General features: G+C 47.0%; 1 protein-coding gene across 1 annotated transcript in view; it reads left to right on the top strand.

The window, feature by feature from the left end:
- The window catches only part of LOC141735437 (SET-binding protein-like), a 343864-nt gene that overhangs the window by 148465 nt on the left and 181926 nt on the right, over window positions 1-13473 (top strand). Inside the window, exon 4 of the mRNA XM_074568194.1 lies at window positions 9417-9488. Coding sequence (XP_074424295.1) covers window positions 9417-9488 — 72 coding nt within the window. The remainder of the gene's footprint in view (window positions 1-9416; window positions 9489-13473) is intronic.

The following is a 13473-nucleotide window of genomic DNA, read 5'->3' on the forward strand; positions in this document are numbered from 1 at the left end:
GTGAACTGGCTGCTGTGGAGGTGGGAGGAGATTTATGTTTGCCAAGTGGGTTTGGTTGGGAGTGGGCTGGGAGGGTGCGGGGTGCCGTGAGGAGGCTGACAGCCCTGGTGGCAAAGCAGCAGGGCTTTATTTTTCCTCCTTTCTTTCTTCCTCCATCCGCTGGGTGCTCAGAGTAGAAGACAAGACAAAAAGCTGAACCGGTGCCAAGAAGGAGCTGCAGCAACTCAAAAATGGCACTCTGCACCGCACTAATATTTCACAGTTGGGCTGCGCTGGAGAGCAGCGAAATGTGCCAGGAATGAGAATGGCTGTATCCACGGGGCTGCTGGCTCGGCTCAGGGGTGTTGTCCCACCTCTCTGCTTCCCCTTTGCCTTTTAAATCTGACCCTCTTCTCCCCCTTCGTCTACCCCTCAGCGATATTTAGGGGTTCTGGGAAAAAAAGGGGACCCTTGCTGGGGACTTGGGGTAGAGAGGGAGCAGAAAGGGGACAGCCCCTTGCACCCTGAGGCTGGTGCAGCATGGGAAGCATCTGGCAGAAATGCTCTGCTCATAGCCAGTCTCTAGCCCATGTGTGTCTGTTACGATGCTCGCTGGAAAGGATTATAAGCGGACAAGGAACACGTGTGCTCATTTCCTGCCATCTTTGTATTGGGGAGGGATTTTTATTTTTTTTTAATTTTCTTCCTAGGGAGGAAGAGAAGACTTGATTCCCAGGGAGTTTTCTGATTGTTTTCCTGTTGCCACTCCTTCCCCTCCTCCTTGCTGTCTTCCTCCTCCTCTCTCTGTACCCACAAGGCTGCTCTCGTGGCTCTGTATCCTGATGCAAGGTTACTTGTAGGACACGCAAATCCCTGCAAGGTGCAACGTCGCCTGCGTCGGTTCCCCTCCACTTCTCATTTGCTGGGGGGTGAGGCAACTTCCAGGCTTCTGCATGGCTCAGCTGAGTACCTGGTTAATGCAGCGTCGGTGCTTTGGTTGCAAAAACCCCTTCCTGCAAAGCCTGCCTGGATAAAACAAATAAAAATAATTATATAGGGCTGAAACTTCGACAGCAGTTCATAAGGTTGACTAATTTGCAAGGATGGGCTGGAGTTTTACTGTGATTTTTGTCTGAAAGAAAAGGTTTTGCCCTGTGTTGGTCCCTTCTTCCCTCCATTCACAGGCTAGGAAAAGGTACATAAAAGTACATTGTGGTTTTTTTTTTTATGGGGTTTTGATTTAAAACCTTTTTAAAATTATTGCCAGCACAAGCATTCTTGTAGTAGTTCAATAGTTGAAGCTGAATGCAAAGATTTTCTCCCCACCACACACATGCTCCTTTCTGGTTCTGAAGTTTTAGGTTGGCTTTACAGAAATTGGAGACTGCAGAAAGAGAAAATCCCTGACTTTGGGTTTGAAAATGGGTCCAGATCCTGTTTTAACAGCAGTTTTAGCACTCACACAGCCAGCAGGTCAAGTTCAAGGAGACCTTTCTATAGCACGGGCAGAGGCTCATTAACTTATAGAATCATAGAATCATAGAATTGTTGAGGTTGGAAGGGACCTTTAAGATCATCGAGTCCAACCTTTAGCCTACCCTGACAAGAGCCACTTCTAAACCATGTCCCTCAGTGCCCCATCTACCCTTTTTTTAAACACCTCCAGGGATGGTGAATCCACCACCTCCCTGGGCAGCCTATTCCAATGTTTAATAACCCTTTCAGTGAAAAAGTGTCTCCTAATATCTAATCTAAACCTCCCCTGACGTAACTTGAACCCGTTTCCTCTCGTCCTATCACTTGTCACCAGGGAGAAGAGGTCAGCCCCCATCTCTCTACAACCTCCTTTCAGGTAGTTGTAGAGGGTGATAAGGTCTCACCTCAGCCTCCTCTTTTCCAGGCTAAACAACCCCAGCTCCCTCAGTCGTTCTTCATAAGGTTTGTCCTCCAGGCCCCTCACCAGCTTTGTAGCCCTTCTCTGGACACGCTCCAACACCTCAATGTCCCTCTTGTAGCGAGGGGCCCAGAACTGAACGCAGTACTCGAGGTGGGGCCTCACCAGTGCCGAGTACAGGGGGATGATCACTTCCCTAGTCCGGCTCACCACACTATTCCTGATACAGGCTAGGATGCTGTTGGCCTTCTTGGCCACCTGGGCACACTGCTGGCTCATATTCAGCCGGCTGTCAACCAACACTCCCAAGTCCTTTTCTGTCGAGCTGCTTTCAAGCCATTCTGCCCCAATCCTGTAGCACTGCATGGGGTTGTTGTGACCCAAGTGCAGGACCCGGCACTTGGCCTTGTTGAACCTCATACCATTGGTCTCAGCCCATCGGTCCAGCCTGTCCAGATCCCTCTGCAGAGCCAACCTACCCTCAAGCAGATCAACACGCCCGCCCAGTTTAGTGTCATCTGCAAACTTACTGAGGGTGCATTCAATCCCTTCATCCAGATCATTGGTAAAGATATTAAAGAGAACCGGCCCCAGCACCGAGCCCTGGGGGACACCACTTGTGACTGGACACCAACTGGATTTAACTCCATTTACCACCACTCTCTGGGCACGGCCATCCAGCCAGTTTTTTACCCAGCGAAGAGTACACCTGTCCAGGCCATGAGCAGCCAGTTTCTCCAGGAGAATGCTGTGGGAAACAGTGTCAAAAGCTTTGCAAAAATCCAAGTAGATAACATCCACAGCCTTTCCCTCATCCACTAAGTGGGTCACCTTATCATAGAAGGATATTAGGTTTGATAGGCATGACCTGCCCTTCACAAACCCATGCTGACTGGGCCTGATCACCCTGTTCTCCTGCATGTGCCGTGTAATGGCACTGAGGAGGATCTGTTCCATGACCTTCCCAGGCACCGAGGTCAGACTGACTGGCCTGTAGTTCCCCGGATCCTCCTTCCGGCCCTTCTTGTGGATGGGTGTCACATTTGCCAACCTCCAGTCAGCTGGGACCTCCCCGGTTGTCCAGGACTGTTCATAAATGATACCAAGTGGCCTGGCGAGCACCTCCGCCAGCTCTTTCAATACCCTTGGGTGGATCCCATCCGGCCCCATAGATTTGTGCACCTCCAGGTGCTGAAGCAGGTCCCTCACCATTTCCCTTTGGATTAGAGGGGCTTCATTCTGCTCTCCATCCCTGTCTTCTAGTTCAGGGGTCTGGGTACTCAGGGAACAACTGGTCCTACTGCTGAAGACTGAGGCAAAGACTTCATTAAGTACCTCAGCCTTTTCCTCATCCTTGGTCACTATGTTGCCGGCCCCATCTACTAGAGGACAGAGATAATCCTTGCTGCATCTCAGAAACTTGTGGGTTGTTGGGTTGCTAGCTTGGCCCAGTTTGTAGTCCCAGGTGTGGAATGATCCCTGTTACTTCTCTCACCTGAAAGCCATGCCCTAGTATATATCCAAAGGACTTCAAATCTCACCATTGGTTTCAGACACGTAGACCTGGTTTTGGAGCATCTAATACTGCCCAAGCAATGCCTTTTGGAAATATTGTGATAAACAGTGGGCAATTTAGGGAGACTTAAAGGTGTTATCCAGACTGCTTTCCTCACCCTCTTCTCACAGATTCTCACAGATCAATGGTTCTTCCTCTGTGGAGGATCGAAAGCTCAGTCCCAAATTAACGTTGATAGGATGTGCACTCATTTCTGAGGTGACACTAGCAGGTTTTGTATAGAGTAGGACATCTGCAGCAACTGATCCCCTTCTTTTCCTCCTTTCAGCTGTGCCTTGAACCATGTAGTTGCTGCAGCTCAACTTGGGCTTGCACAGAGGAGATGCTGTCGTTTCTTCTTTCTTGTTTTTCTTTGTCACAAGTATGTAGTGCTTGGCTCAAGAAAACTTGGGGAGGGTGAAGAAACCATAGCAAATGTCAACAAAAGGGTTGTCCAAGTAACTTGGAGTAATCTGTGTACCACTGTACCTTCCACCTGATCCTACCTTTTCTTCGTGTCATATTCCAATCAGCCATTGGAATCTCCCCAGGGAAGTGGTGGATTCCCCATCATTGAACACTTTTATGATTCAGCTGGACAGGGTCCTAGAGCATCTTGTCTGGACTGTGCTTTTGTCAAGAAAGTTTGGACCAGATGATCCTTGAGGTCCCTTCCAACCTGGTATTCTATGATTCTATGGTTCGTGAATAAAGTATACACATAAAAATATGTGGTTTTGTATTCACACGTGTGCTTGCTGTTTGCTTTTCAATTGCCTCTTTGGACTTAATGAGATGAGTTGTGTTTTTAAGCTACCATCCTCACCAAGGGCACACACCATGCAGACCTTGCCTGAATTTCCCAGAAGTCCTTGCTGATAGTTTTGGCTGCAGCTGTGACACTTTCTTTGGCCACAACCTCCTCTTTTTAACCTGAGATCCCTGACCATGGGATGCTAACCTACAAAAGCAAATGCCAGGAGTGGGGATTAAAGCCCACATCAAAGTGAGCAAATGAGACCCTGGCAGTTGTCCTAACCTGCCATGCACCTGCACAGAGCATGGCTCGCACTTTTAAATGTGGAGCCAGCTTGTGTTTACTACTGATTTAAACCTCTCAATACTTCAGTTACCAAATAACAATTCCCAACAGATCTATAGAGAGGATCTCAAAGATACAGACAAATATTTAGGTGGACTAACAGCATCCACGTGCTCAAAGTAGCAATGTGGTGGTTTTTATTCAGGAAGGTAAACTGAGGACAGTAAATGAAGAGACCTTCCTAAACCTTTGTATTTCAGAACGCAGACCTCTCTCACTTCCTCGGTGTCTTGGCAATGCTCAGGAGTAAGGGAGCTTGTCCATCTTGGGACAAAAATGTTACTCTTGTACTGTCCAAATGGTCCAAGTAAGCCATCTGGGCAGCTTGGTCATACTTCCCAAGGAGCATTGCAAGGCATTGACAAGGCAGCTGGATGTCTTTGTCTTTATTTCTCCCTGTATCAAAGAAGCGTCTTTGGATGTATTTCACTGAAACATGATGTCTCATGAATCTCAAGTTGCTTCCTTCAAATCCGTCATCCTTTTAACACTATATAATGAGAAATGTTGTCTGCTTGGAGTTGTTAGGAGATGACTTGTGTCTAGAAGGGTTAATCTGGAGAACTCTTCAAAGGCTATCTTTCACTCCTTCTCCCCACACCTTCCCCACTCTTAGTCTTTTATTTTTTTGGTCCGGTAACCTCACGTTTCTGTAATCTAAATGTGCAAATGCTTTGCAGTCACGGTCCAGTAGCTGGGTTAATCTCAGACCCCTGGAGTGGCAGATGGCTGATTTGTTGCTGATTCCAGTTACAGAGAATCATGCCACCTATTATTTTTGCACAGGCTGGTGCTTAAAAGGATGCCTTGGGCAAAATCAGTGAAAAGCAAAGCAGAGAAAACACTCTCTGATCTGCATCACCACAGGTGAAAATGTAAAATATTTCACCTTTGTGTGAAGGGCTTGAGAGGTGGACGAGGGAAGAGGAGGCAGGAGGGGAAGAAGGGGAGAGGAAGATCTCATTTTCGTACCAGAAATGCAGAAGCACAGAGCAGAGTGAGTTTGCTGCAGTCACAATCTTGAATCACAAGCACTTACCCTGTTTTAATGGTTTTGCAATGTGGTAATCCTTGGCTTTGGCTCCCTGCTTTAACTCTTAAACAAAGCAGGCGGGTTAGCATCAAGGAATCACGTAATTTTCAGAGTTGGAAGGGACCTCTAGAGATCATCTAGTCCAACTCCCCTGCTAAAGCAGGATTGCCTAGAGCACATTACTCAGGACTGCATCCAGGCTGGTCTTGAAAGTCTCCAGAGAAGGGGACTCCACAACCTCGCTGGGCGGCCTGTTCCAGTGCTCTGTCACCCTCACCGTAAAGAAGTTTTTCCGTGTATTTGAACGGAACTTCCTATGTTCCAACTTGTGCCCATTGCCCCTTGTCCTGTCACTGGGAACCATTGAAAAGAGTCTGGCCCCATCCTCCTTAAACCCACCCTTGAGATACTTGTAAGCATTAATAAGGTCTCCCCTCAGCCTTCTCTTCTCCAGGCTAAAGAGTCCCAGCTCTCTCAGCCTTTCCTCATAAGGGAGATGCTCCAGTCCCTCAGTCATCTTTGTTGCCCTACGCTGGACTCTCTCCAGTAGTTCCCTGTCCCTCTTGAACTGGGGAGCCCAAAACTGGATGCAGTATTCCAGTTGTGGCCTCACCAGTGCAGAGTACCTCGGCCCACAGCACGGCCCTCTGGGGTGTCAGCCACCCCTCCCAATTTGGTATCATCAGCAAACTTGCTGAGGATACACTCTGTCCCCTCGTTCAGGTCATTGATGAATATGTTAAACAATACTGGTCCAAGTATTGACCCCTGGGGGACACCACTGGTTACAGGCCTCCAACTCGACCCTGCTCCATTAATCACAACCCTCTGAGTCCTGTCACTCAGCCAGCTCTCAATCCACCTCACTGTCCCCTCGTCTAGTCCACACTTCCTCAGTTTCCTAATGAGGATGTTATGGGAGACAGTGTCAAAAGCCTTGCTAAAGTCAAGGTAGATGACATCTGCTGCTCTGTCCTCATCCAGCCAACCAGTTATAACATCATAGAAAGCTATCAGATTGGTCAAGCATGATTTACCCTTGGTAAATCCATGTTGACCACTTCCAATGACTTCCTGCTCCTGAACGTGCTTGGATATGACATCCAGAATGAGTCGCTCCATTACCTTCCCAGGGACAGAGGTGAGGCTAACCGGTCTGTAGTTCCCTGGGTCCTCCTTCTTGCCCTTTTTGAAGACTGGAATGATATTGGCCTTCCTCCAGTCCTCAGGCAGCCCTCCTGTTCCCCATGACCTTTCAAAGATGATGGAGAGTGGCCAAGCAATAACATCTGCCAGCTCTCTCAGCACTCGCGGGTGCATCCCATCAGGGCCCATGGACTTATGGATGTCCAGTTTGGCCAAGTGGTCTCTAACCTGATCTTCCTCTACTGGGGAAAACTCTTCCTCTCTCCAGACCTTCCCCCTTGTCTCCAGGGCCTGGGATTCGTGAGAGGCAGCTTTAGCAGTGAAGACTGAAGCAAAGGTGGCATTCAGTAGCTCTGCCTTCTCTGTGTCTTCCACCACTAGGGCGCACATCTCATTCATTAGTGGGCCTACATTTTCCCTAGTCTTCCTTTTTCTATTGATATACTGAAAGAACCTCTTCTTATTGTCTTTAACTGTGGTGGCCAAGATGAGTTCTGATTGAGCTTTGGCCCTTCTAATTTTCCCCCTACACAGCTTCGTTATATCTTGATAATCCTCATAAGTTGCCAATCCCTTTTTCCAGAGAATGTAAGCTTTCCTTTTTTTCCTGAGGTCCAGCCAAAGCTCTCTATTTAGCCAGGCTGGTCTTCTTCCCCGTTGGCTCGTTTTTTGGGACTTGGGGATGGCCTTCCCTTGTGCTTTTAAGAGTTCCTCCTTGAAGTAAGACCAGCCTTCCTGGGCACCTTTTCCCTTCAGGACTGTCCCCCAAGGGACACTCTCGACCATGCTCCTGAACAGGCTAAAGTCTGCCCTTTGGAAATCTAAGGTGGCAGTTCTGCTGGCTCCCCGCCTTGCTTCACCAAGAATCAAAAATTCTATCATTTCATGATCACTCTGCCCTCCAGTCTTTACATCCCCCACAAGACCTTCTCTGTTAACAAACAGTAGGTCCAGTAGGGCACTTCCCCTAGTTGGTTCCTTCACCAGCTGCGTTAGGAAGTTGTCTTCCACACACTCCAGGAACCTCCGGGACTGTTCCCTCTCTGCTGTGTTATATTTCCAGCAGACGTCTGGGAAGTTGAAGTCCCCCACAAGAACAAGGGCAGGCGATCGTGAGACCTCTGCCAGCTGCTTATAGAATATTTCATCGGTCTCTACATCCTGGTTGGGGGGTCTATAACAAACTCACACCAAGATGTCTGGCTCATTGGCCTTCCCCTTAATTCTTATCCATACACACTCAACAACATTGCCATGCACATTGTTAAGTTCTTGGCATTCAAATCTGCCCCTGACATAGAGGGCCACCCCACCTCTCCTTCCTTGCCTATCCCTTCTGAAGAGTTCGTAGCCATCAATCACTGCACTCCAGTTGCACGTGCCTTCCCACCACGTTTCTGTGACGGCACCTATATCATAGTTTCCCTGCTGTACAATGGCCTCCAGCTCCTCCTGTTTGTTGCCCATGCTGCGTGCATTCGTGTAGATGCACTTCAGCTGGGCTAATTGCCTTGCCACTTTATTGGGGGGACAAGCCCTTATTCCCACCTGTCCGCGCTCAGACATTTCTGCAGTTGCCAACCTATCACTACTCCTCATGTCTTTGCTAGCACATGGGTCATCATCTCCCACCTCCACTGCGACAACAGGCTGCAAGACCTTGCTAACACTTTTACCCACCAGCACTGGCATGCTGCTCCCAGGCACCACTTTAGTCACTCTGGTTACATCCCTGTCCCCCTTCAAAGCTAGTTTAAAGCCCTATCATGAGTCCTGCTAACTCCTGTCCCAGAATCCTTCTTCCCCTTTGGGTTAGGCTTTCCCCACTTGTTGCCAGCATGCCTGGTGTCCTGTATATCAATCCATGGTCAAGGTAAACAAAGTTCTGACGGTTGCACCGGTCCCTGAGCCAGGAGTTAATCTGCTGACTCTTCCTGTTCATCCCCTCATCAATCCCTGCAACTGGTGGGATAGAGAAGAACACTACTTGTGCTCCTGATCCCTTAACCAGCCGTCCCAGGGCTCCGAAGTCTCTCTTCATTGCCCTTAGACTTCTGGTAGCTATCTTGTCATTACCTACTTGAAATATCAGCAGTGGATAATAATCTGAGGGCTGAACCAGGGTAGGGAGTTTCCTTCGTATGTCCTTGATCCTGGCCCCAGGGAGGCAGCTGACTTCTCTGTGGGATGGGTCCGGTCGACAGATAGGGCCCTCTGTTCCCCTCAGAAGGGAGTCACCTACTACAATTACCTTTCTTTTTTTCTTGGTTGAGGAGGTCCTGAGTCATGGGGGTGAGTGATTAGCCCTGTGACACTTTCCTGCTCTTCCCAAGCCTTTCTGACATGGGTTGTCATAGGAATCCATGGCTCCACCCCCTGCCATCACGGCTCATTGCATGCCCCACAGTTGCCGGGGAAAGCCATGATGACCCCGTGATGCCGATATGTTTACCAGAGCTAGTTGGGAGGAGAAACCTATGCATCTGCGTGGGTTAAGGAGAAGCTTGGGGGACCTTCCAAAACTGAGTGGGGCTGAGGGTGAACCCCAGCACCAGGTCCCATCTGGCAGGTGGTAGTAGGCACGTAGAAAGCTGTAATGAAATGAAGACGGGCAGAGTGAAATTTTGGATGCTTGTGACCATTTTCTGCACGATCATTCCCACAATCAAGGTTCTTTCTTTTCTCTTTGCTCTGGGAAATGCCACAGAGTCAGATGAAGAATTTGGGAAGAGAGTGTGGGTTCCCTGTGCAGAGTCCAGTAGTGAAATCTGTGAACAAGGTAAGAACAAGGGGTTATTACTGTGAAGGTTTTTGTTTCTTCCTTTTCCCCTTCCAATCCCATTATTTCAATGTTAGACACGAAATTTAGAATGTGCATAGCACAGAAACTGATATTCCAAGTACTAAACGAAAGAGTCTAAAAAGATCAAGCGAAATAGAGCTTCTTTTTAATGCACGCCATTATGATGGTTTGGGTTTTAGAACAGTTTGTATTGTATCCAAATGATCTATGTGTGAATATTTGTTACCAACCTCCTGACACCAGGACCTAATTAGGAAGTAAGAGCCTTAAATAGGCCATTTGTGTAGTGAGCTTCCATATGTCTCCTTGCACAATTTATTTGCTTCACTCAATTCAGATATAATGAGAATGAAACTCCTAGAACTGCCTTTGACTCTGAGGCTCTCATCTCCTCTGCAGTTATAGCCCACTATTAAGAAGATAATATCCATTTCCTTTTGTTCAGAAAGAAAAAGCTACTGTACTGCTACTCTTATGCCAGATAGCCCACTTCTCTATTTCTGAGTTTCCAATGGAAATAGAATGAGAAATGCCAAAACAACCTGCAGCCAAAGAAAAATGTGATGCTGTGAGAGAAAGCACAAAGCAGGTTAGGGCAGGATGATCTTGAAGGAATACTACCTACTATATGTACCTCAAAACCCTGCTGAAAAGCTAATGTTGTTGTATTTCAGTCAATGTATAGATGCAATTTGAAGAAATCTGTGTTGGTTCCGTTTGGCTTTCTTCCTTCTAGGATGTGAGGAAGGGGGAAAGGTTGTTTGAATATTAGTTTTGAATATTTAGCTCAGTCAGGACCAACATGCTCTCTGGGACTCTCTGGTCATGTTATGTTGCAGAGCATGTTCTTTAAGTATGGTTTCAGAAGATATCCTTTATTTCCAAACACCTCTTACATGCAATGGCTCCATCCCATGCTTTAAGTGTCCCGCTTCGTTCTTTTGCTCCCATCATCCTGAAGTCAGTGAAACTTAAGCGTATGATTGAGTGCCGTTTTCTACTGGGATGAACTTTAACAAGTGCTCAAGGTTTTGGGTTTTTTTCCCCCTAAATCAGGGCCTTATTTAGTTTCCCAGTGAAAGACAATTCCACTTGCAATGATTTTGTTTATAATAATTCACTTGCATGTTCCCTTCCAGGAATTGTCATTGCCTTCCAGAAGGGAGGTTAGTTCTGGTTCCCTCGCCGTGATAATTATAATCAGACCTGTCAGCCTTCACACAGTCTACGCTTACCGCTTGCATTTAGGAGGATTTATCCTGAAGCCTATTACCAGTGCTGCTTCTTAGGGAAAAATAGTCAAATTTTTTTCTGCTAATCTTTGATGGCTCCCAGCTTTGAGAGCATGGAGAGGAGCAAAATGACTGCCAGTTGCAGTTAAAGAAACTGTCTGTTGGTCCTGGTGTAGAGCTCTGCATCTGGAAAGCCAGGGAGTGGGTGGATAGTCTGGGAAATGCTGAGGGGTTTAATTCAGTTGTGACAACTCTTCAGGCATGCAGGAGATGCAAAACAGTGTTTTTTCCAATGGTAATGCTCACAGAAGCTAGCTCTGCAGACCTGCTAGACGAGGGCTTCAGGTGGCAGGTGGTTGTTGGCAATGGTATCCTCTGTCCTTGCTGTTTTGGGCAGCCATCTGTGGTTTTACCCACGTGAAGCTGCTTGGCTGCAGAATGGCCAGAGAAGTGGCTGCGGTCAGTGCTGGAGGCAATGGCTGGCATCCAGGGATGGGCGCAATGCAGGACAGATGGACCCACTGACACTGGTACACTGCAGTACAGCGGTGACCAACTGGTCAATGTGGTGGTGGTGGTGGGTAGGATGTGGTTCGGTGTTTTATTCATCCCAGGATGTTTGAAAATTGTCCACCCTAGTGTTATTCACTGGGAAACACATTGCCCCATTTACTAGATTTCCCCTCATTTTCACTCCGTTATTCCTATTGATATGCTAATAAGCCCCCTTTCTTTGGTTTTTGTTTTTTGCTAACTTAAATTAACAAAGATGTAAGAAGTAATTTTTACCATTTCATTAGTCTAAATGAGTGATGTATCATTCAGTTTTTCCTATGTTATCACCATGCTCTTTGCAACGTTCTCAGAGATTTGGGTCCCTTGATTTTGGCAGAATTTGAGGATGGTCAGCACTTTATAGCTTTTGTAGCAAAGGAAATAGTGGGACATTGAGAACTCTACCATTCTCTGCAGTTATGTATTTACAGTGTGCAGAAATACGATTTGCCTTTGTTTTATTTAAATTTACTGGGAACTAGAGATTTATTTATTATGTGTCACTCCCTGAAGGAAGATAAATGCCACATAGCAAAGACTTCATCTATTATACAAACAGATTTGAAGGCTTTGCTATTGCATTCCTCTGCCTGCTGCATGGAGTAAAAATGCCTTCGGCCGAAAACAGACAGAGCGATACTTAGCAGTAGCATCTTATGACCTTTTGATCAGCTGAGATCTCAAGCCATATTAGTGCGCAGATTATGATGTGATGGAAAGAGGACCAGGAATAGCCTTTTTATCATGAGATCCTTCCTGTGAATATCCTTCTTCAGTATATTCAGGTGGTTAATCACTAGGGCCAGGACAATAATTTGAAAACAGGGGAGTGAAATACTGGTACAGGCAATCCAAACACGCCTGGGTTTGCCAACTGCAATTGGATATTACAGCCTACATTTTCTCCCTAATATTCTATCAAGGATGTGGGTGACCCTGCAATATTTCCTATCACTAATAACCCCATTTTGGCAGAAAGATCTCAAAATGGACCCTGAGTCCTTGGACCGCAGGGGAGCTGCAGTCCACGAATCGAGGATGCGCACATTGTGAATATGGATATCTGACTGCAAAGGAAAACATTCACATGGAAATACCTCTGTGTCATTTTTGAGATAATAACAGTAATTCTTAAACCTATTTCAACCCTTTTTAGGAAAAAAAATGTAGGTTTTAAAAAATGCACGGCCCTGATAGTATTTCGCTTTTTACGGAGAAACAAGAACAACCTTTACATTGATCTTATCTACCTGAACAGGATTACTCCTTAAACCTCGACCAGCAGTCGAGGTGCTAAGAGGAGCTGGGCTTCTGTACCAACCACTTCCGAAGCAGCTCGAACCCCTTCATACGCTACCAATATCTCTTTTTCTGTTGGAGTGTAGTGGGCTTCGGATCCTCTGTATCCTCGACTCCAAAACCCTAGGGGTCGACCTCGAGTCTCCCCTGGTGCTTTCTGCCAGAGGCTCCAGGTAGGGCCGTTCTCCCCGGCTGCGGTGTAGAGCACATTTTTAACATCTTGTCCTGCCCGGACTGTCCCCAGGGCCACTGCATGGACTATTTCCTGTTTGATTTGTTCAAAAGCTTGTCGTTGCTCAGGACCCCATTTAAAGTCATTCTTCTTCTGGGTTACTTGATACAGAGGGCTTACAATTAGACTGTAATCTGGGATATGCATTCTCCAAAAACCCACAACGCCTAAGAAAGCTTGTGTTTCCTTTTTACTAGTTGGTGGAGACATAGCTGCTATTTTGTTGATCACATCCATTGGGATCTGACGGCGTCCATCTTGCCATTTCATTCCTAAAAACTGGATCTCCTGCGCAGGTCCCTTGACCTTACTTCATTTTATGGCAAAACCAGCTTTCAGAAGGATTTGGACTATTTTACTCCCTTTCTCAAAAACTTCTTCTGCTGTGTTTCCCCATACAATGATGTCATCAATGTATTGCAGATGTTCTGGAGCTTCACCCTGTTCCAGTGCAGTCTGGACCAGTCCATGGCAAATGGTGGGGCTGTGTCTCCACCCCTGGGGCAGTCGATTCCAGGTGTACTGGACGCCCCTCCAAGTGAAAGCAAACTGTGGCCTGCACTCCGCTGCCAAAGGGATTGAGAAGAATGCATTCGCTATATCAATCGTGGCATACCACTTGGCTGCCTTGGACTCCAGTTCG

This window comes from Larus michahellis, chromosome W (assembly GCF_964199755.1).
Source record: "Larus michahellis chromosome W, bLarMic1.1, whole genome shotgun sequence".
Taxonomy (NCBI): Eukaryota; Metazoa; Chordata; class Aves; order Charadriiformes; family Laridae; genus Larus; species Larus michahellis.